The sequence below is a fragment of the Pyrus communis genome, chromosome 8 (assembly GCF_963583255.1).
Source record: "Pyrus communis chromosome 8, drPyrComm1.1, whole genome shotgun sequence".
NCBI lineage: Eukaryota > Viridiplantae > Streptophyta > Magnoliopsida > Rosales > Rosaceae > Pyrus > Pyrus communis.
In genome coordinates, this window is record NC_084810.1 from 16,490,631 (window position 1) to 16,513,815 (window position 23,185).

Genomic DNA, 23,185 nt, shown 5'->3' on the forward strand with positions numbered 1-23,185 from the left:
CTTATGTTAATTTTTGTTATTTGATCATCTTCAATTCATTTAATCTAACAACTAAAAATTAAGAGAAGTGTGAAAAGTAAAATGGGATGTAGATAGCATCACAATGGACAAAAACTTAATGCTTTAAAATTCACCAAAATATATATGAAATGAGACGTAATGTTGGAGAAGCATAGTCTATCATTAAAAGAGAGACCATAATATGATCATGCCAACTAAAAACGTCAAATGATAATCCTTGAACATTCAAAAATGTAAACCAACTGGTTCAACAACATGAGAGATTTTGTTTGCCACACTCAACCTGCACCACAATTAGACTACTGCTTTAGACTACTACTACTACCAACAGTAATAACCTGCAACATTCGTTCGAGCGATGGAACACGAAGATACTTTCATACTCCTGGATCGAAACCTGAAACATCGAATAATCACTCTCCTGAATCCTGAAACACTGCACGAGCAAACCTGTACACAAATTCCATGGTAAGCTGCAATGAAAAGAAAAAGGCTCGGACCATAGAAGCAGGGAAACCTGAACCTGCAAAACTTATCAAGAATGTAAGATCATGACTTTTTTCATTCCGTAAACTGAAACAGAAAAATAAACAAAGCTACAAAGGGAGAAGAAAACAAAACCCAGGACAGAACCATGACATTCGATCTTTCACTACTCTTGATTTGTGATTGTCACAGAACCTGACTGTAAATTATGAATGCATGAATACAAGCAGACAAATTTCACACGTCTGTAATATATCAACTAGGGATTGGTTTACACGGAAATAAAAAAATGCCTATTTGATTAAACTAAGTTAGATCAGCCCTTTTTTTTTTGTTTCAAAATATCCAGTTCGAACAGCGTTCTAGCATTCATATAGCCGAAGAGACAAGGCTTTGTTGTTATTGTTTTCAAAATTTCCGGAAGCTAATAGAGAACTAGGGCATTAGGGGAAAGATATATTCAGGTATATCATGCAGGAAGCACGCAGTCATACATATGAATTAGATTAAAAAAGTCATATCAATTCCACATCACAAAAGTCTGAACCTGCACACCACCTGCACATTGGAAAATGTGCTGTAAGCTATATTTATTGAACAAATGCTTACTGGTGAAACATAAATTTCTTTTGTGATTGAGCACGCATAATATATGTTGATATGTATGCATGTGTGTACGCATGGCGCCGGGGGGGGGGGGGGGGAGGAGAGAGAGAGAGAGAGAGAGAGAGAGAGAGAGAGTATCTCTATATGTGTGTACGCGTCTACATATATGTAAATTTACAGAGAGAGTGAGGAAAAACCAGACATAAGCTTTATAATATCAGTAGTCATACCCTCATTTCTCTGGAAGTTGCTATTGCTGCTCTTACTCATGGCCATTGTAATGATTTTCCATATGTGCATGCCCATCATTGTTGCTTCTGTCAGTGTTGACCTTACTAGCATTTTCATTCTGTTCTTTTTCCCTATTCCACTGCTCAATTTTGGCCCGTCTTTCCTCACTTCCTTCTCTAACTGGACTGTGGTTTCTTCTTCTTCCAGGGCTTCTACTTCTACTGCGTCCTCTCTTTCGACCAGGGCTTAGAGTCTTGTTCCTCCGGCTCCAGCTTTCAGGATAACGATCATCATCATCATACCTTCTGCTATAAGCACGGCTCCCATGAGAGCGGTCTTCATAACTACGATGCCTGTAAGGGCTGCGACTCCTGCTTCGACTGCGGCTGTGCCTTCTCCGATAGCTCCCGAATAATTCACGCCTCAATTCCCTGACATTGTAAGTTTATAAGCTTTAAAACCCCTCCAATCCATTTCCAACCATTGGGCCATTGGGCTAAAATAAGCCTTGGGGAAAAAATATATCTCTGGGCTAAATTCCCAGCTTAAATTATTCTGGACCCACCAAACTGTCATATTTCAAACTTTTTTTTTTTTTTTTTACTTATAATCTAACGGCTATGATCAAATGAGATCAAATCTAATAGTAAAAAAGAGATTTGATGGCCCAAAATTAAATCTAACATCTAAAATAATGTAAGAAAATTATTTAAATCAAATTTAACTTAAGACTTTATAAATACCTACTATTTGTATGATTTTTAATTACTTATCAGAATTTAAATGTTTTTAAATTAAAATGTTCATAAAAATAAATTAAGATAAGTTACATAAATTTTATTTTCATAAAAGTTACCGAGATAAAAAAAAAGGCTAAAATCATTATTTAATAATCTTGGGCAAAAATTTTAAGCCATAAGGGTTAGAGGAGAAAAGCAGTTTTTAGGTTATGGCTAAAATTTTTCTGGCTTAAATTTAATTTATCAGTAAATTCTGCAATAAGTAAAGATCATCAAGTAAAGCTTACCTGCCAATCCTTTTCAGGTGCATAAAATTGCAGTATCCACCACGGTTGCATGTATTCTCCTCATATTGCCTGCAGGTGGCTTCACGGAAGTCTGTCACTGGTGAATAGTCAACAATGATAGGACGACCTGCGAATGATTTACGATGGGACAGAAGTTCAGCATATAATAACCATATAATTTAGGCCTAAATAGAGATATAAACCATACCTAGTAGAAACCTTGAGACCAAATTCTAAAGATGAAAGATACAGAGAACACACTAACCAGCATAAAATCTTCCACTCAGGTTCCGAAGCGCATTTGCAGCATGATCTTCCTCCCTAAACTGAACGTACACATTGCCCACCTGCCCAAATCGATAAATTTCCCGGTAGAACCAAATATCAATAATCTTTCTGTTGAAACAAAAAATAAAAGAGGAAAACTGAACAAGAGCTTAACTCTCCGTTCAATATAACATACCATGTGGTCGGCTAGGTTGTCACAGACATTCAGACTTTCAATGTCGCCATACTTACTCAACTCCTGAAATAGATCCTCATAAAACTCCTGCAGTTCCCATACATCAAAATTTTAATTGTTGGGCATATCACATACAGAATACAAATGGATTTGCACAAACGCTAAAGGTTTTCAACTATTTCACAGCTGTGCATTAAGCATTCGGGGCTTTAAGGTAACAAAAGATCGTACAAAAGTTTATTTTGTACCGAACGCACCCTACAACCGATTTCGTAATTTTATTCAACTCTACTTTGTTTCCTCTCCAACTAAAAATACTAGCAAGAGATAAAATCTTCAATTTCGTTTCCGACTTTTTGTTGAATAGTATTAACGATTCAATTTTTAATCACAGCAATTCAGGTAAGTTCAAAAAATGGGGGAATTGCAGAGACTCTAATATGGATAACAAAAAACCCTAATTCAGAGAAACAGCACATAATTAAATGATAAAGCAAATCAAATAAAAACAGCACAAATTCAATTCGGTTTCCGTTGAATCATGGGTTTAATTGCACAATACAACATCACATTAAAGCAAATCCGGCAAAAGGGTTTTCAATTTTCAATACAAAGAAGAAGCAAAAGAAGGTTGAGGGAGACCTCAAAGTGCCTCTGCATCTGGCGGGGGTCGATGGGCTGGCCCTGGGCGTCGACGCCGGGGGTGATCATATCGGGCCGCTGGTACATGTTCGAGAGCAGGAGCGTGGGGCTGACGCTGGGCTTGGTGTGGAGTCTGGAACAGCGGTCGCCGTGCCTGCAAGCCCCAATTTTGAAGTAGAAAGGGCAGTTCACTCGGTCCTTCTCCGTCCCGAATATCGAAGCCAAGTGCTCCGCCATGGCTGTCTTCGATTCTGCTGTGGTTGTGAATTAATGGGCGGAGGGAGGAAGCTTATACGGTGGCCGGAGGTGGGGGGTGGGCTATAAATATTGAGGAAGGGGGAGACAGGAAGTGGCTGTTTGCAATTGTGGTTCTGGTTCTCTTCTAGAGGGTTCGTTCGGACAGTGGGACGTGTTTATGTGAAATTGGGATCACGTGAGGGTTAGCATTAGATCACGTGGCCGCTCATCAATTACAATTATCGTTAAATTAGGCCCGATAATTTCTTACATAATCTATTAACACGACCCGTAAATAAAACGAAATTAACGGATTTTGGATGATAACGAATTGGGTCATTATTAGGTTACATGATAAGAAACTGTTAATAACGGTCCTTAACAAGTTTACACAATAGTGATACGTAGGTAACCTATTTTAATACGTTAAAAAATGTTAATTTGATGATTTTAAAATTTTAAACTACTAAAAAAACTTATTATAAAATATTATAGTCATTTTGTATCTGTATATATTGTATAGTAAATATGTATTATTGTATTATTATTCTATATAAATTTTATAAATTTAAGTTTATTTATTTATTTTTATAGTACATTATAGGCAAAGAGTGAGATTAAAAAATTATAAAACACATTAGAAGTAAAAATATCAAGTAATTTTTATAGTAATTTAAAAATATGTGAAAGCATATATAAATGCTCGTGATTCCATCCTCAACTTTGAAACGTAACTCTTTTTGTTTTGCATATCCTAGACATGGTACTTCCTATATAATGTAGGGAGGTTTCACAAAACACTCCTGGTGCTATTCACTTTTAACGAAAAACCACATTTATACATTTCCCTGTTACTATTCACTATACCTTTAAAAGGGCTTTTCATTAAAAGAGAAGTTTTTTGGATTTTTCGTGAGTTTTCCTATTAATTAGGCTCTTACTTTGGGGTATGTAATACTTGATAGGCAAATTTTTTTTTTTTTTTTTTAATTTTTATGTTCTAAACTAATATTTATGTGACAATATGCTATGCATATACTAATTTAGTATTATATTTTCCATTTTTTTTTGGTCAAATTATGTTTATCATTTTCATTATTTATTGATTTAAAATATATTTTTTCACGGGTAATGAGTTGGGTCATATTACCTGATAACATTAACGGGTCGGTTTCGGGTCAGGTCATATTATCTGTTTACCTTAACATGTGTTATACGACACAACCCATTAAAATATCGGATATGTCACAAAAACACACGACATGAATGTTAGGTTTAGATGGAATGATAGAAATGGTATAGTCTTCGAAAATAAAACTCGTCATTGGTGGGAAATTGTTGTGCATGCACAACAACTATGAGAGAAATTTACAGATGGTGAATAGGCTCAATGGGGTTGGTGCTCATGCTACTTGGCAACCACCAATGGCAAGAATGGTGAAAAGTAGCTTATTTGTAACAAAAGCTGAGCTACTTTCTCCTTGAGTTGTCGAATGTATAGCACACTCAAATTAAACCCTCTTTTTGACAATTGTAGTATAGATATAAGTAGGGATCATTCTAGGATGGGGATTAGGAGGGATTGCTAATCTACTCTAAACTGACTCAAAAACATAAAACTAAACTTAAAAACACTTAAATAAACTCAAAAGACTCAAAACAACACAAAACAATAAAAAAGACTCAAACTAGACTCTAGGACTCAATTTGGACGAAAATAGAATTGGTTTTGACTCAAAATACTAAAAAACACACAATAGCTCAGATTCTAACCTAATTGACACTTAAAACAAAGGGGGGTTTTGGTTTTGACGAATTTGAATTAAAACAAAACAGAAACTAAACTTAGACAAAGTTATGAACGAATTTGGGTATATGGATGGGTGATTAGCTAGCTAGAGGATCCTTCTCCACACATGACACACTTGCATACAAATTGATTTCCAATGCTTTTCGATAAACCATGAACCTCAACACCCCAGATTAACCGTGACATCACTAATTAACCCTCAGATTTTCCTTAAGTTATTGGATTGGATGACATCATACGACAACCCAAAGCATTCTTCAAAAGTTCCCTATATGACATCATAATAGAGATACAATCAAAGATCATTACGTTCAATGAAAATCATAAGCATTGACAAAGCACTTGGAACTATGACATCATGATACTCATGCTAGGAATTTACTTAACATGATTGTGAAAACAACCTTAACTACTTGTGAATATAAGTTTGTAACGATTATGTGAAACTCCCTTATATTCTAGCACCAAATTCAAGTATGCAAATTAAGTGTGCACCCTTAATCAACAAACAAGAATAAGTTATCCATCAAACGGTTAAGTAAATTGCATTCACAATTTATGAAATCACAACTGGAATTAATCAATTCATATTGCAAATATAATCATGGTTTCAAAGTCTCCCCTAGCCAAAACAAAATTAGTTCCTTATGTTTACAACAAAACAAAGAGAATATAAATTAAACATTGAAAACAAAGATTGAATACACCTAGAAACGCTCCAGGTGGCTCCTTCTTCCTTCCTTGCTGCCAACAATGGGGATTTGTGTGAATTTAGGCTCTTGAGGTGTGGTGGATGGTGTGGTGTGAATTTGTGGTAGAGGGTGGTGGTTTTTGAGTGTTGTGGCATCGTGTATTTATAGGGTGAAGGGGAGGCACGAATTTGGGCTGAAAATGAGAGGAATTAGGGCTACAAATCACCAAAGAACAAGGATACTTTCAATCAGATTCCAAGGAGGACAAGGAATGGTCCTTGTGGCAGATTCTAGAACTTCTAGAAGGGTTACATATGACATAAACTTAATGCACGAAAATAGGGCTTCTAGAACTTGATATTTAGGTGATTTAATGTGAAAAGGAATCCTCTTTGAAGTTGGAATTAAGGTAGGAAAAGATTAGGATAGGATAAGATAAGGTTGGATAAGGTTTGGATAAGATAAGGAAATTTGGATAAGGTTCCTTATTTCTTGCTCTTTCCTTATCTTCTTTGCATTTGGACTTCTTTCTCCAGATTTTTAGCCTTTCCTAGCATCTCTTGACTTCAATTTCGTCCATCCACATTGCTCCATAGTTAAGCTATCCAATCCATGCCCAAAACTGCTCCAAATAGCCTCAAAATGCACTTTCTTGCTCCTTTTGCCATTAGGACCTAAAAACATACGAAAATAGCTTAAAAGACTAAAATAGATAGTAGTTAAGTAACTAAATGCAAGGAAACAACATAACTAAGTAGCATAAATATTCTCCTATCAATGTATTGTCGCGAGAGAAAGACTTATGTTTGCTTTTGAGGTGGAGAGCATTTTAGAGAATGAAGATGTTCGGGCAAGATTTCCCTCGCATAGCTCCCCAGGGGTATGGCACTTTGTATGTTGTCAGGCGAGTTCTTACTGCTTCGTGTACTGCAAGTTAAGTTAGTATTTTGTTTGAAATGTGCCTTTGTGGGGCCTTTGGTGTCTGCCTTGAGGCTCGCAATCAAAACTAACAAGGGTTTGAGCATGCCATTGTTATCTTAGTATAAAAGATTGTTAGATAGGTGTGATTTAAGTTAATTACTTGTGCCCTAAGTTACTTAAACTTCTTGTTATCAAATGAATGTCACAGATGAGTTAAGTCTGCATTAAGTTCTTTTTCTTGCCTTGTAAACAAGGATTTTTAGTTCATAATCTTGTACGTCCAAAACAAAGGGAGTTCAGGGCCCTTTCAACCACTTCCTCGATCATAGTTTACTTTTAATGAAAACATGTTCATTAATTTAACCAACTTCAAATGCAAATAGAACTCTTAAGTAGAAAACAGTTGGAAACATCTTGAATACATGCTGAAAAGTACATTAAGTGACATATCTACTAAATAAAAGTACAAACAAAGAGACTCGGGCAAGATTTCACCTTGTCGGGTAAGGTTGAACTTTTTGCAACCTCTTTTCTTTGGGTTTACAGATGGTTGTCTGCTAAAAAAAATGGAGAGTAAATAGGTTTTACGTGAGGGAATCAATACTACAACACTAAGGGAAGGTAGCAAAGCTTCTATACTAGACAAAATATAGCTTTTCCTAAGGGAACTATAACTAAAAGGATTGAATCTGGACAAGTTTCAGCTTTCTGGGTATGAACTGGCTTGAAAGCAAAGTTTGTATGTCTTTTGATTGATTGATTGAGTGTCATTCTCTATAGTATCTATTTCTCCTTTTATAGGCAAGTTGGCTCGACTCCTTTGGTTTTACTCTTGGCCGATGACTTTCGGAGGGCAGTGAGTCATCTCTTATTTACTTCCTTATGCCATCAGAATGTGCGTTTTGGTTGGTGGTGAGTTGATCTCTGTCAACCATCACTTCAATCATAGGCACATGGCATATACTTTAACTGAAATGACTTTAATTCATTTCAGGCTTGTCGACTGGGCTTCAGGCAAGTCTTCATTTGCTTTAGCATCCTTGCTCCTCCTTATCATAAAGCCTAATGTTAAATATTAACCCAAACAGTGCCCCATTTAATCATTGTTAAGTCTGTTAATTAAGACATTAATAATGATTAAATACTAGCCGCATGTTTTAACTTGGGACTTGCACCATTTAAACAATTGTTTTCGAATAAACCCTTGCACTAACTCATGATCTCTAACGTTAACTAACTGCCTGTTATATAACCTCCATTTAAATTTCTCAGCCAATACTTCTAGCAATCCTTATTCTCTGAGTTTCCAGAATTTCCTTGCCTTTCCATTTTTTTCTTGCTATCTACTATCAATCTCTTTCCTTTTCTTCTTCAAAACTAATTAATTAATGGCACCTAAACTTCGCCCTACATGCGAGTCTGGTGAAAGGATCATCAACCTACGTTGCCGACTCAACGACCTTCATCGCATTTGGGATTGCCTAAACCTTTCCATATTCTTCAAGGAATGAGGTTTCCACTTTCTGGGGCCAGCCTAAATTGCCCGAGTTCCTATCCTAGTGGAAAATAACATGCATGCTGCTAATTGGTTCACTCTCAGCTCCTACTTTGTCGAGGCTGGCATTTCGGCTTCCAAATGAGCCAATCTTTGAAGGGGCTTCCCACTGATGGTGGATGAAGCTTGGTCACAGTGGGTGGACGAGCTCGAGCCCATCTGGTAACAGAAGTGGATGGCCAATGAAATCTATGAGTTCATCATGCTCTCTAAGGTCACAGTTATAGCCAAACCCGAGCTCCTAACCACAACTTTCCTTTTCTAGAACAATGAGACCATCACATTCGACTTTAGGATAGGTCCCATATCTCTTATAGACCTAGACATGGCTCTAGTCTTTAGGCTAAGGCCATTGGACATGTGCGTGGACGTCACCCACGACTGATCTTCACTCTCTTGCCTAACTGCTGAAAGCTCGGGCTCATCTGATTCCATCACTTGTCTAGAGTATAACTCTTCAACCAATAAGAGTTATAAGACGTCCTTCACGAGCTTTATCCCATTTTCAAATAAAACTTTCACCCCACCCTCCTTCACTACAGATAGGGCTCAATAACACATGTACTTTCTCCTGTACTGGTTGAACATACATGTGTTCCCAAACAAGTCCAAATGAGTAAAATTGGAGTGGATTCCTTTGGTAGAGGCACTACATTCCTTTGATGACGTCACCATGGGACCTTTTCTCCTTGCACACATCTACTATCTCCTCTACAAAATGACCATATGTGAGCTTTTCGAAACCAACCTCAATGTGCCAACCTGGATGGTTTAGCTCTGGCTCCAGTAGTACTTCTTCGAGTTTCGGGCGCCCAACTTGGAGTTCCCCAAGGGAGTGGCTCCAACCCATATCTTGGCAGAAGCTTCCCCTACGAACCATTCGACCTTTGCTTGCCTCTACTTCTTCAAGGTCTGTCAAACTTAGGCAGACTTGGAGTCGAGTACCTCTGTGCTCATACCTATAGTTCTTGGACTAGATCTTCTAGGACGCCTTTGGAAAGGATGCCAGCGGCCATTGCAAGGAGAAGTTTATAAGCTGCATCCAACAGAGAGACTTGGCATAGGGAGTGTGCAGCGACTACATAGGTTACGAGCGCGGACTCGAAATCTATCACCCCAATTTTTGTGGTAGGCAACTGGGATTCAGGTAGGTAATCCCAGTGCCCTACTTCGACTATATGCATTGTGGGACTTCCTTCCACCTCCACTTTCCCTCAGAAGTAACGTTTCTAGCAACTTAACATAGTTTAGAAGTGATGAGCAGAATCGCCCACAAGCCCGCGACATTAAACTTTGAGTGCACCCCTTCCTTTGACACTTAGTGGGAGACCAAATGGTCAAAGAAGTATAAGGGAGACATCAGAGAGGCCCATGATCATCTCTTCGGGTAGGTTTTCTTCAACTCTTTCCTCAAGAAAGAGGAGTTTGAAAACTGGAATGAGGCGATTAACTAGAAGAACCAGCCTTTTCTTATAAGTATACCCTATTACTTCTGTTTTGCTTCTTATGGTTAGGCTTCCATAATCTGTCATTTATTAACTCTTATTTTGGTCTTGCAACCTAAGGAAACACTGAAGAAATGAATGTCGGGGCAAAAGAATAAGCTGTAGATGCTCTAGTTCTTCAAGAGGCTGCTGTGAGGTTGCAAGGCAAGAAACAGGGTCCAGCTAGGCTGCTGAAGATACTGGGAACGTCTCGAGCTCTTTGGTGGTTCAGAGGCTGAGGTTGTGCCTGAAGTGGAGACCAAGGCTCCTCGTCGGGAAAGGGCGACTGTAATGGAATCTTCAAAGTCTAAGCCCAAGGAAAGGCCTCAGCTTCAACTTGCTTTGCCTGGCCCAATGACAACTCCCACCAAGAAAATGACTAGGTCACAGACTTATCAGTCCTCAAAGCCTTCATCTGCCCATCCAGCTGAAACGGGTAGGAAGAAGCAAAAATCTTCCAGTAAGTAACTTAGTCTCAACTTCTTATTAATTTTGATTCTTCTAGGTTTTGAACTAACACCTTCATTTCTTTTATACTTAGGACCTCCTGTTATTAAGAAATCTCTCCCCACTCCTAAAGAAGGATAGTCGAGCGTAAAAGTCCAACAAGAGGATAAGGAAGTCCTCGACATAATCCTCGAGGAGTTGAAGGTATATCTTTCACTGTTATAGTACTCGGATGATTCTTTTTTGAAATTTTCTTCCCTCAACACTTTAACTAATTCTCTATTACTGTTTGTTTGCTTAAAAAATAGGATACTAGGGTTGAAGGGATTTCCCAGCTTAAGCCTTTATCACATCCGACCCGATCGGCGCATCTTTCCCCTCCTTGGGCCAAGCCTTCAAAGGTATCATTTCTCTCAATCCTAGTTAAGCTTGTGATTTTTCAAGTTAGCAAAACTAATCCTTACCTTTATTATTTTCTAGTCAAAAGTTGGGGCATTTGGACCTCAAGTTGGGTAAACCTTACCCTCTACCTTTTCAACTCTTCCTCTAATGATGGTAGTGACTCCCACTTCTCAGTTCAATCCCACCACTAGGGAGTTGCTGCACTATGTGGAGGACGACCCTACTTCGATAAGTTCATTTTCCCCTCATCCTTCTTACAAATTCATCTTCAACTTCTTCCATAACCTATACTTTGTTTTGCCTTCTTTTAGTTTTCTCCAGTGCACAAAGCCACTAACCAGCCACCACAAGCTTTCAGGGAGCCTATAGTTCCTGAGATCCCTATGGTCTCAGAAGTGACTAGCTCAAAGGCATCTTAAGCTTCTTCTCGGGCCAGTTCGTGTGTTTCCCCCAAAACAGCTGCTACCACGGATGTGCCTTCTCCCAAAGTTCAAGGGTTAACTTAGGTATACAAGTCTTCTTACTTCTGCTTATTTTTAACTTAAGTATGGACCAACTCCTCTGACTTGGTTTTCCCTTGGCTTGTAACAGGCTTCTAGTGAGGGCTCGGGCAAGTCCTTTCGGCCTGTAGTGCGCAATATAGTCATTCATCGGTCTCCCAAGGCATTTGGAGTTACAGGGATCCTTATCCCTCGGTTGAAGAAGACCGCTGCTGCTACCACCTCTACTTCTGGGTTTCTTCCTTCGCTTTCAACTAAAGCTGCTTCTACTACTGCTGCCTCCATGGATGTGAAGTGATGCCTCCACCCTTTGCCTCCATTCCAACTACGGCTTCCTTGCCCGAACTAGTAAGAGAGTTCGGGCAAATTAAGACCAAGTTGAGGTTCCCAAGGTGTTTATATGAGCCCTAAAATCTTTCAGATCAGAGCCAAAAGGACTTAATTGGCTCTTTCAGCCTCAAGGCTCTCCAAGACGCTGAGAAGGCTCTAACCGAGTTGTACAAGGCTCAGCAAATGTCAAAGGTTCAATATGAATCATTCTTCTCATTCTTCAAAAACCTGAGGGCATTGAGGGATTAACACCAACAGGTTAAAAGGCAATCAAACTGAGTGAGGAGTTATAAGGAGAAGTACACTCGGACTTCAACTTCCTTGTAGCAACTGGTGAAGGAAGGCTCGTCCATGGAAGACATGATCATGATGGTGGCCTCCGAGATTCAGAAGTTGGAAGAACAGCTCTCTGCACTGAAGGCCGAGCAGATGACCCTTTTAAGCAAGCTCTACCAAAAAATTAAAGAAGTGAAGAAAATGAATCTGGAAGTGGAAAATGCTAAAGGCCAACTAGCCAACATCACTGCCTTATAATAGCCTAGCTGGATTTTCATAATCATGCAGCCTTATCACTCTTGGATAGCTACTTTAGCTAAGAATGTAAAACTATTAGGCTAGGACTTTTATAACTTCCCTTTGATGAAATAAAATGACTTCCTTTTTCATTTTCTCGCTTGTCTGTTTATACTTCATGGCTTTAACTTGTGGTAAATGCACAAATTGACTTCAACACTCATCTAGACTTCCTTAATATAACAATCTCTGACATCCTACAGAGTTGCGTGATACTTCTTAAAAAACTTAGCATTGACTGGATGGTTTTACAAGTTTCCTCCCAAGTCGGTCAAGTAATATCCTCATCTGTCTAACACTTAGTTGATAAGGAAATGACCTTACCAAGTGGGACTCCACTTGCCAAAACCTCTAACTTGAGCTCACAAGGGTAAAACTGCCTTCTATATCAATTCTTATTCCTTGAAGGTTTTTAACTTTACTCTCTTATTGTATGCTCGAGCAACAACCTTTTTTCATACTTGCATTTTGTTCAAAGCTTCAATTCGGGCTATATCTAAATCTTTAATCTCTTGACACATAGCCTGAATGTATTCCTCACTGTGTAGACCAAACTGGTTTTGAAGCCTCACAGAACTTACATTGATTTCCATCTTGCCTGAAGGTTAAGGCATAAGGGGTGGTCCCAGTTCTTGTTCTACTCATAGCATAATATGTAATAGGTTTCTAAAACCTTAGCATGCCATAAAACCTTCATAAAACATATGTTGTATATAATGTGCTAATTAGTGGTATCAAGTCACCCAAAGGCACTACATTTCTCGGCCCGAAGCCAGTGCATATGTCTCTCGGCCCGAAACCATCTACATATGTTTCCCTAAGCTATATGTCTCCCTCAGCCATATATATCCCTCATCCGTGGGCAGAACAGTGACCACTAGATACGCACAAAATCATTGAACATAGTCCTTCTAAACATAGATACATATATCTCAAAATCATCTTCATAGCATATAGTTATCTATCATATATACTACAAAGAAGTGTGTAAAAGCATGTTCATAAATAGTATATAGTCATCTATCATGTATACTATAGAGAACATCATTTTGATAAAATATGGTATTTCAAAATATTCTCAGTAAGCATAATATCTCATAAAATGTAATCATTAAAATCATGCTTTTCATGTATACATTTATACTATTAAAACATGCATTTTAGAAGGGGTCTACTCACAGATATTTCGCCACCAAAGAGCCACGCAAACTAGTGAAGATAGAAACGCCATAAATAATTGCCCTTTGCGTCGTGGTTTGGCCAAAAATTACCTCAAAAGTGGCGGAGGTTACCGAAAACTATTTGGAAGCCGAAAGGTGGCCAGAGATGGCTGGAAAATGCCTGCAAACACACGGGTCCCGCTAGAAAACTGGGGAAGAGTCCCCTCGCCATTTATGGGTTTGTGTGGTTCACATACAGGGTGAGGGATGGTGGTGTACAGTTGCTGTTGTTGTGTTTGTGTGCTTTCTTAGAAAGAGAGGTAAGAAAGAGTGCACGGGAGAGTTAAGAGAAAGAGAGAAAGCGAGGGAGAGAAGGAGAGAGAAAGAGGCTAAGTGTTTTGGGCCGAGGAACAAAACAAGGGTAGGCCTCTCTTGGGCACACCTATTAAGACCTAAAACAATATTTTAAACAAATATCTCATAACCCAAATGAATTTACCACAATACCCTTCCATTCCGAAAAATCCAGGCCGGGTTGTTACATTCTAGATGCCTCCACCTAGCTTCCCTTCCCTTATTAGCCAACAGTGGTAACCTATAAAAGAGGGTTTGCCCGCAGTTGTGGGCACACATTTTTCACTAGACTCTCCAACTTGCTGAGTCATTCCAAACTTTCTTCCTTCTAGCCTGATCTGCTGCCTACTATCTAGTGGGAATAACAGTAGGTTGGGCAAACTTATTTCTTGCATTTCTTCTTCCTCTGGTCAACTGCCCTCAACTTCAGCCTTCTTCTTCCCCTTATCCTTATTTTTCTTGAGTAAAGGAAATAGAGGAATTACTGGTCATTTCTTCGAGCTTGTTTCTCTGATCACCTCCCTAGCATAACCATATCTTGGTGTAGAGTATTTCAACCTCAGCTTTCTTTGCAGAGTTCATGTTAATGAACAAAGTTTGCTCACTTCTCCTCCGGTATCCGGAGTGATATTCACCATACTTCTTAAAACTTGTACCATAATAGCTTGCAAGTCCTCATTAGTAACTTTTCCACCCAACTTCTCAGAAGAAGTTCGGCTTTCCAAAATTGCTGGACCTCGTAGGGAGGGGAAATCTTCTGGGTGGTCTATCATGTTTGGTTTTGTCGAACAATGGGTTTGCCCAAACTCTGTTTTCCACCAGAAAGTTCACTCGTTCTTTCTTCTTGGCATACAAAAATATTTGTGCAGTCGTACTGGGCGTGCTAAAACTATGTTTGGGCAAGATTTCCCTCTCACAGCACCCCAGGGGTATGGCACTTTGTATGTTGTTGGACGAGTTCTTACTGTTTGGTGTACTGCAAGATAAGTTAGTAGTTAGTTTGAAATGTGCCCTTGTGGGGCCTTTGGTGTAGGTCTTGAGGCTAGCAATCAAAACTAACAAGGGTTTGAGTGTGCCACTGTTATCTTGGTATAACAGATTGTTAGATAAGTGTGATTTAAGTTAATTACTTGCACCCCAAGTTACTTAAACTTTTTGTTATCAAATGAATGTCATAGATGGATTAAGTTTGCATTAAGTTCTTTTTCTTGCCTTGTAAGAAAGGACTTTTAGTTCATAATCTTGTACGTCCAAAACAAAGGTAGTTCAGGGCCCTTTCAACCACTTCCTCGATCACAATTTACTTTTAATGAAAACATGTTCATTAACTTAACCAGCTTTGAATGCAAATGGGACTCTTAAGTAGAAAATAGTTGGAAACACCTTGAATACATGCTGAAAAGTACATTAAACGACATATCTACTAAATAAAAGCACAAACAAAGAAACTCGGGCAAGGTTGAACTTCTTGCAACCTCTTCTCTTTGGGTTTACAGATGGTTGTATGCTAAAAAGGATGGAGAGTAAATAGGTTTTATGTGAGGGAGTGGATACTACAACACTAAAGAAAGGTAGCAGAGCTTCTATACTAGACAAAAGATAGCTTTTCCTAAAGGAACTATAGCTAAAAGGACTGAATATGGACAAGTTTCAGCTTTCTAGATACGAACTGGCTTGAGTGCAAAGTTTGTATGTCTTTTGATTGATTGGTTGAGTGTCCTTGTCTTTAGTATCTCTTTCTCCTTTTATAGGCAAGTTGCCCCAACTGCTTTGGCTTTACTTTTGGTCGATGGCTTTCGAAGGGTAGTGAGTCATCTCATATTTACTTCATTATACCATCAGAAAGTGATTTTTGGCTGGTGGTGAGTTGGTCTCTGTCAACCATCACTTCAATCATAGGCACATGGCCTATGCTTTAGCTGAAATGGCTTTAATTCATTTCAGATCTGTCAACTGGGCTTCAGGCAAGTCTTCATTTGCTTTGGCATCCTTGGGCCTTCTTATCATGAAGCCCAATGTTAAATATTAACCCAAACAGAAGACAATAGAGGTGTGGATGGGAACTTGGTGGAGGAGATTAAGTAGCTAAGTAGAAGAGTTACAAGCTTTGCATGTTGTTAGCAGTTAAGAGAAACAAATGCAGTGGTGCATAGGTTGGCACAATTTGCATTAAGTTGTGACAGATTTATAGCTTAGATTGAAGAGGCTTCTCCATGGCTGATGCCATTTTTAGAGGCAAAGTCAGGGCTACAAAGTCAATGATTTCTTTTGATGGCAAGTAGGGGTCTTCTTTTTCCTTTTGGTGGATTTTTCCAATGAAGGTCAATAAATTTATATAACTTCTAGAGAGCTTCAAACAACAAATAAGCTTCAACTCTTTAGTGGCTTAATTTGCAACGTGCAATATGAAGCACTGTTAGACATATCCTTCAACTATACTAGAAAGTCAAACATCATAGTTCTACAAATTATTTGGACTCCCAAGGCTATGGTTCGAATGAAGTTAATTTTGGATTATTAAAAAACCTCAGACATTTCTATTGAGATCTTGTTGAGTTCCCATGGATATGATTCGAAGCAAACTCATTTATAGACCCTTTGAAAGCCTCATGCATTTCCTACTCCAACATTTACAAGAACTCTAAAGTTGTAAACTCATTTATAGACTCTCCGAAAACCTCATGCATTTCCTACTCCAACATTTACAAGAACTCTGAAGTTGCAAGCTTCGATAACTTTATAGCTACACTTGACAACATACAAGAATTATATCTTAACTTCACTTACCAACAATAACAAATGGGAAGTTTCGGTGGGTGATGCACACTAGTGTCCGAAAGAAAGTCATATCGTGCCGAATCTCCAACCCTTCAACAACCCAAGAATAACCCAACGAAAAATTGCCTCACACATTGATGCTCACTGTGTGCAAAGTGCAATCATATTATGTGGTTCTCTAAACCTTCAATTGCTACAACATCTGGTTAGCCTCACACATTTTTGTTCAAGAGTGTACAAAGCAAAATCTATTTATGTGGGCTCACCCACAATTTTTGTTCCTCATGCCAAAAAAATAAAAAAAAAAGCAAATTTTTTTCAATTAAATTATTAATTAATTGTCAAGAAAACCTCGCACACTCTTGTTCACAAGTGTGCAAACCAAAATCTATTTATGTGACTTCAAAAGCTTCAACCACACTTTTTATTCTTAATTAAAAAAAAAAACAAACAAATGGCAAAAAGGAAAAAATGCAAGCTGCCAGAAAAAAAGCAACAAAAAAAAAAAAAAGGGAAAAAAAAAAGAAGTGCTGGCCTCCAAATTGGGAGGTTTTTTTTTTTTTTTCTTCTTCTTCTTCTTCTTCTTCTCTCAACAAGAAGTTAGAATGAGTTGGGCTTAATAAAAAATTGGCCAAATTTATTTCATTATTCTTGTGATGATATTCTACTTTTAAATTGACCTTTGTGGTGAAAAAGCTATTAATCGTAAACATGTAGTGAAGTTCTTTATCAATCATAGTTCAAATTGGACCTTTCCTCAAATTTTTGTCATCTGTAGAGGCGAAAGTGTCATTTTAGTTTCTATTGATTGCATCGGCCAATCATAAAGCGCCGCATGGACATGAATTTTTGTTTATTTTTAAAACTACTATAATAACTAAAAATAAATAAAAATTACAAGGTTCATATTATCATACTAGCCGTCAACAAACATATCCCACTTCCCCACTTTAAGAGGGACGAGTGTCCAAAACTAAGATTCGAAAAATCACAAAATACCTCACCGCATCTAGATTATAATTATCAATTATTATGCAAACATTGAATTTAGTTTGATTTTAGAATAACATGGTTGGCGGGGATGGCTGAGGTGGCTGATAAGGGTGGGGATTGGGGAGAGATTTCTAATCTTTTTTTTTCTATTTTTGTTGATAAAAAAAAAAAAGAATTACCAAAAAAAAAAAGGAAAAAAAGAATAGAATGACCTTTTGACATAAATTTTGATTTGGCCTGCAATTGATAACGAACTCCACCGCAGAGTTATGATTAATAATATATTTTTTTTTTCCCACAAGGGTTGAGCTAATTTAAAGTAGTGTCTCACCATAGGGATCACATAAATACTGTTTGTACTATACTTCACGAATTCTGGAACTACCGAACACCTGTCAACTTTATACCTTCAGAGACTCACTAAAGGAATCATGTTGAGGCACCCTTGCCTAAGCACAAGTGTTTCTCTCCAACTAGGAGGTCAATCACAACGTGACACGCGACAACATTAGAATAAAGCTCCTAGAGTCTCATATCGACCGCAGACGAAAGCCAAAGACTCTCCTCAACTATGAAAGGAGGTCATTTTCCTACAATTAATTCCTAATGACATTATTCCCCTTAACCCTTAATAGAACTTACTAATAATGACTATGCTTGAGCCTTTGTACCATGGAAACTATACATTGATCATGAGAAATCCTCTACATTGTCACTCATACTAAGGTCTGGTGGTATTTCTCTTTACTTAAAAGTGAAATATCTTATATTCAAATCTCGTAGATAGTAAATTCGATACCAAATTAGGTTGCCTGAAACTTCCCTCATTTGTTCAGAAAAATTTATGTAGCTTAATTTTTCGTTAGTTTTGAGGGTGTGGTCTCCACAGTCCCCAATGCATCATCTTTTTCCCTCTTCGACATTATCCTTTCCTTCCTTCCCTGAAATTCAGCCGCCGAACTCAATCTCTCTCTCTCTCTCTCAGTTCTACGAAATTTCTTCTTTTATCCTCTAAATCATCAGTCGAACTCCAACCCTTCGATTCCCCATCTTCCATTTTCCTTCCAATCTTCTTGAATTCCCAACCCTCCTAAAACCCGTGCCAGTTCCTTAGCTAAATAAACCAGAAATCCCACAGGCGCCACCACAGCTGCATTCCCTTTAGAATCAGTGGATATCGTGTGTTGGGTATGTCCTGTTAGTTTGCGATTTCTGTCCTAAATATATAGTTGCTTAGAATTTTGTTAATCCATTTTTCAAGTTTGTTAGATAAGTATGCAAGGATTGCTTACCACTTTCCCCAATCAAATTTTCTTCAAACCCTTCATTTTTAAACCCGATATTGTTCATAAGCTTCCATTAACGAAAACTGGGGTCTTAGCTCGAAAGCTTGAGGTGGGTTTTTCGAGAAGACGTTGTTTAAGTGTAGGAAGAGATAATACTGCTGTTAGTTCTAGGAGTGTTGATGGTGGCGATGATAGTGGTGAAGAAGAAGAGAAAGGAGATGGGAATTTGGATTGGGAGTTGGAGTTTCTTGGGGAGCTTGACCCTTTGGGTTTCCAGGCCCCTAGGAAGAGGAAAAAGGAGCAAAATGCTAAGTTGGTTGAAAGTGAGGGAATGGATTGGTGTGTGAGGGCGAGAAAGACTGCGCTGAAAGTGATCGAGGCGAAAGGATGGTCTGAGGCAATGGAGGATATGATTACCGTAAAGAAGAAAAAGAAGAAGAACAAGAAGAAGGTGGGGAAAGTAGAGAAAATGGGAAAGAAAATCAAGGAAATTGAAGAAGATTTAGATGTTGATTTGGAGGAAGACTTTGATATGCCGGACATGAATAGTCTGGACAGTGCTAGTCATTTAAGAAGAACTGTGAGTGTGCTGGGGGGTGGGATGTTTGAAGAGAAGAAGGAGAAAACTAGGGAAAAGTTTGTTCAGAGGCTTTCCCAATTCTCGGGGCCATCAAATCGCAAGAAAGAAATCAACTTGAATAGAGCAATTATTGAGGCACAGACTGCGGAAGAAGTGTTGGAGGTTACTGCAGAGACAATCATGGCTGTTGGGAAGGGCTTGAGTCCCTCACCTCTCTCTCCTTTAAACATTGCCACCGCTCTTCATCGGATTGCTAAGAACATGGAGCAAGTTGCAATGACAGAGACACGTAGGTTGGCTTTTGCTCGTCAAAGAGAGATGTCTATGCTTGTGGGAATAGCAATGACAGCCTTGCCAGAGTGTTCAGCTCAAGGTATCTCTAATATCTCGTGGGCGTTGTCTAAGATCGGCGGTGATCTACTTTACTTGTCAGAAATGGATAGAGTTGCGGAGGTGGCCTTAACCAAGGTCGAGGAGTTTAATTCACAGAATGTGGCTAATGTTGCTGGTGCTTTTGCTTTGATGAAGCACTCCGCTCCTGATCTCTTTTCTGAATTATCAAAACGGGCATCAGATATAATTCACACTTTCCACGAGCAAGAGCTTGCTCAGGTGTTGTGGGCTTTTGCTTCGTTATCAGAGTCTGCTGAACGTTTGCTGGACTCCTTAGATATTGTTTTCAAAGATTCCAGCCAATTTTTATGCTTCTTAAGCAAAGAAAAATCAGAATTTTACAGAGAAAAGAGTGTGGACAACATAGAAGATCTTGACTTTGATGGCAGCGATGTAAGCGCTCCGGTGCTCAGTTTCCATAGGGATCAGCTTGGGAGTATAGCGTGGTCTTATGCTGTTTTTGGACAAATGGATCGGACTTTCTTTTCCCATGTGTGGAGAACTCTGAGCCAATTTGAAGAGCAAAGGATTTCAGAGCAGTATAGGGAAGATATCATGTTTGCGTCTCAGGTTCATCTAGTGAACCAGTGCTTGAAGCTTGAGTACCCGCACCTTCATTTATCTCTACGGGAAGATCTTGAAGAGAAAATTGCTCGGGCTGGTAAAACTAAGAGATTTAATCAGAAAACGACATCGTCATTTCAAAAGGAGGTCGCTCGTCTTCTTGTCAGCACTGGTCTTGATTGGGTCAAAGAATATGTGGTGGATGGGTACACTCTAGATGCCGTCGTGATTGATAAGAAGGTTGCTATGGAGATTGATGGCCCAACGCATTTCTCAAGAAATACTTGTGAGTATCCTTCACATAATCTTACAGCTTCTTCTTTGCGCTTGTTTTCATTTGAGCCATTGACTACTCTTAATGTCCTAGTTAGTATTCAACTGATCTCATTATGCTTCGTACAGGGGTTCCCTTGGGACATACTATGTTGAAACGCCGCTACATAACTGCTGCTGGTTGGAAAGTAGTGTCAGTGGCTCATCAAGAGGTGAGTTTAATTTTTTAGCATGAAACCACCTTCCAATGCAGGACTTTGGTCCCTAAATAGTAAAACTTAAATAAATCATCCCCATGATCGAGTCAAGCTTCATGGACAAAAATTAAAGGTGCTCTACCGGTCTCAACATGCCCATGCACATATTCACGAATCTCAACACAAAGAAAATAAACACGAAAAACCTTCAAATGAAGAACAAATCATATTGCGTGGTGTCTCTGTGCGTGTTGTGATAATTCGTGGATGTGAGATGTGGGTAGTAATACCTAAAAAATAAAATCTGGCTGATCAGCAGTAAAAACTACTTACATGTTTATCGGATAAGAGTGGTTTCCAGATGTTTTTAACATAATTATTTTCTGTTTCTTGTAGTGGGAAGAACTTCAAGGTGGTTTTGAGCAGCTAGAGTACCTACGAGAAATTCTGAAGGAGCACTTATATGCAGACAATACCGTCCAAGTATAGACGTGGGAAAGGTAGTTTCTCATGGAATTGACTTGTTGAAAATTCTTGAAAGATGAGTAGTTGAATACATAGTTAGCTAGTGAATTGCAAAATATAATTTCCACAGATGCATTCATCTTGAAGCAGCTAATTTTTGAGCTGATTGAGTAGCTAAACAAAATATAAATGTAGATCCCCCGTCATTCATAATAAAAACGTGTTAGATCCCCCGTCATTCATATTAAAAACGTGCCTCATGCAGCATTTTGGTTTTTACTAACACTACAGTCTCATCAGAACAACTGTTCTTCTGGTTGTCACCGATCATTCCTTTCATGTCTATTTTTTCTTTTTCTTTTCTGTAGAGCTCTGAGAGTAGAGCACTGAACAACTCCAAGGGAGCTCATTCTCCAGGTGAGGATGTATCGAGGTTTAGATTATTTAGGATGACGTCGTAGCTTGAATAGCAAGGCTTACTCTGCTTGTCAGTTACTAGTTAAAGTCCATCTCTAGAGCCAATTTTCTATTTTTCTTGGGGGCTAAGTGAGTTAACTTTTTGTTCATTTCTGATGATATTGGATTTGCTGAACAACTTTGCATCCTTGGTGCTGTTACCATGAAAAATTGACAGATGAGAGAATTGCAATTAGTGTAATACCGAACCTAAAACGAAAGAGTGGTTGCAACTGATAGCATCCTTGCATAACTTTAAATTCTACTTGTACATTAGATTGGAAAAACTCTGTCAAAATCATAAAATTTGTAATCTTACATTTTGAAAGCCAAGTATTAAAATTCTTAACTTGGATCTCCTTGTGATTATTTAATTTATGTCGATTCTTAACTTGGATCTCGTTGTGATTATTTCATTTATGTCGTTTTAAGAAAAATTGCATATCCATCTGTACTGTCTCCATTCAATATGTTTTAGGGTATCATTTCGTTTCAAGTTTTCGGAAAATGTTGCTTTGCTTATAATGTTTTTCTTATGTCTAACATCTTTTGTGGCTTATAAACTTCAGTTCCGTTCTCTTAAGACTCCATGGTCCAAGAAAATGGTCACCGTTCGATTGTAATCCAACAGTAATTAGTGGTTTAACTTTTGTTGTTGTACTTTATTCTTAACCGTTGGACTTAAGATCAAACGCTTGGTGACCACATTTATCTTGGACAATGAGGTCGAGGAGAACGAGACTCTTATAAATTTGGGCCCCTTAGTAGGAGATGTAGAATTCGAATGTAAAAATCCACATTGATTTTGTGACAACTTTTTCTTGTCCTAAATGTATGTGATCTCATTTTATTTCATTCACAAGCTCTCAACTATTTTGCTTTCGTTCATTTCTTTTGCTGGCATATTGTTTCTTAATTTTCTTTCTTTTTGATACGTTTGAGGGTCCAAAGGCCCAAAACAGAAAAAACTAAACCAGATACTACAGGGCCTACTGGGCCTAAGACTTTTACTTTTGTGGGTACTGTCAGGGTTCGTTTGGGTTGGATCTTGTAGTTTTGGTGGTAAATTATACAATTGAGTTTAAGGCTCATTTAGAGCTGTTTGATAACAATTTCATTTTCAGTTTGAAAACTATATTTGTCTATAAATTCTCTTGGCAGGTGGGTAATACTTGGAGTAGCTATTTATGACCAGCTTGATAAGGAATTACGTGAGCTTTTGGGGAAACTGAAATCTTGTTTGGTAACTAATTCCAGTT

The 23,185-nt window shown here is 38.4% G+C and overlaps 2 protein-coding genes across 3 annotated transcripts; one reads left to right on the top strand and one right to left on the bottom strand.

Annotated features, from left to right (window-relative positions):
* Positions 1–218: 218 nt before the first annotated feature.
* On the bottom strand, positions 219–3,844 carry LOC137742650 (splicing factor U2af small subunit B-like). Of its 2 annotated transcripts, none has more exons than XM_068482571.1 (6): positions 3,477–3,844; positions 2,835–2,921; positions 2,637–2,718; positions 2,372–2,498; positions 1,344–1,775; positions 219–471 (listed from the first exon to the last, which is right to left on the bottom strand). In XM_068482571.1, the coding sequence occupies exons 1-5, from the start codon at positions 3,711–3,713 to the stop codon at positions 1,376–1,378; spliced, it is 933 nt and encodes a 310-aa protein (XP_068338672.1). In that variant the 5' UTR covers positions 3,714–3,844; the 3' UTR covers positions 219–471; positions 1,344–1,375. The 2 variants fall into 2 exon arrangements, with proteins under 2 accessions (XP_068338672.1, XP_068338673.1); XM_068482572.1 differs by having other exon boundaries at positions 219–1,065.
* Positions 3,845–18,790: 14,946 nt separating this feature from the next.
* Positions 18,791–22,295, top strand: LOC137742203 (RAP domain-containing protein, chloroplastic). The gene is made up of 4 exons (XM_068481995.1): positions 18,791–20,821; positions 20,938–21,020; positions 21,402–21,505; positions 21,839–22,295. The coding sequence occupies exons 1-3, from the start codon at positions 18,988–18,990 to the stop codon at positions 21,492–21,494; spliced, it is 2,010 nt and encodes a 669-aa protein (XP_068338096.1). The 5' UTR covers positions 18,791–18,987; the 3' UTR covers positions 21,495–21,505; positions 21,839–22,295.
* Positions 22,296–23,185: the final 890 nt, after the last annotated feature.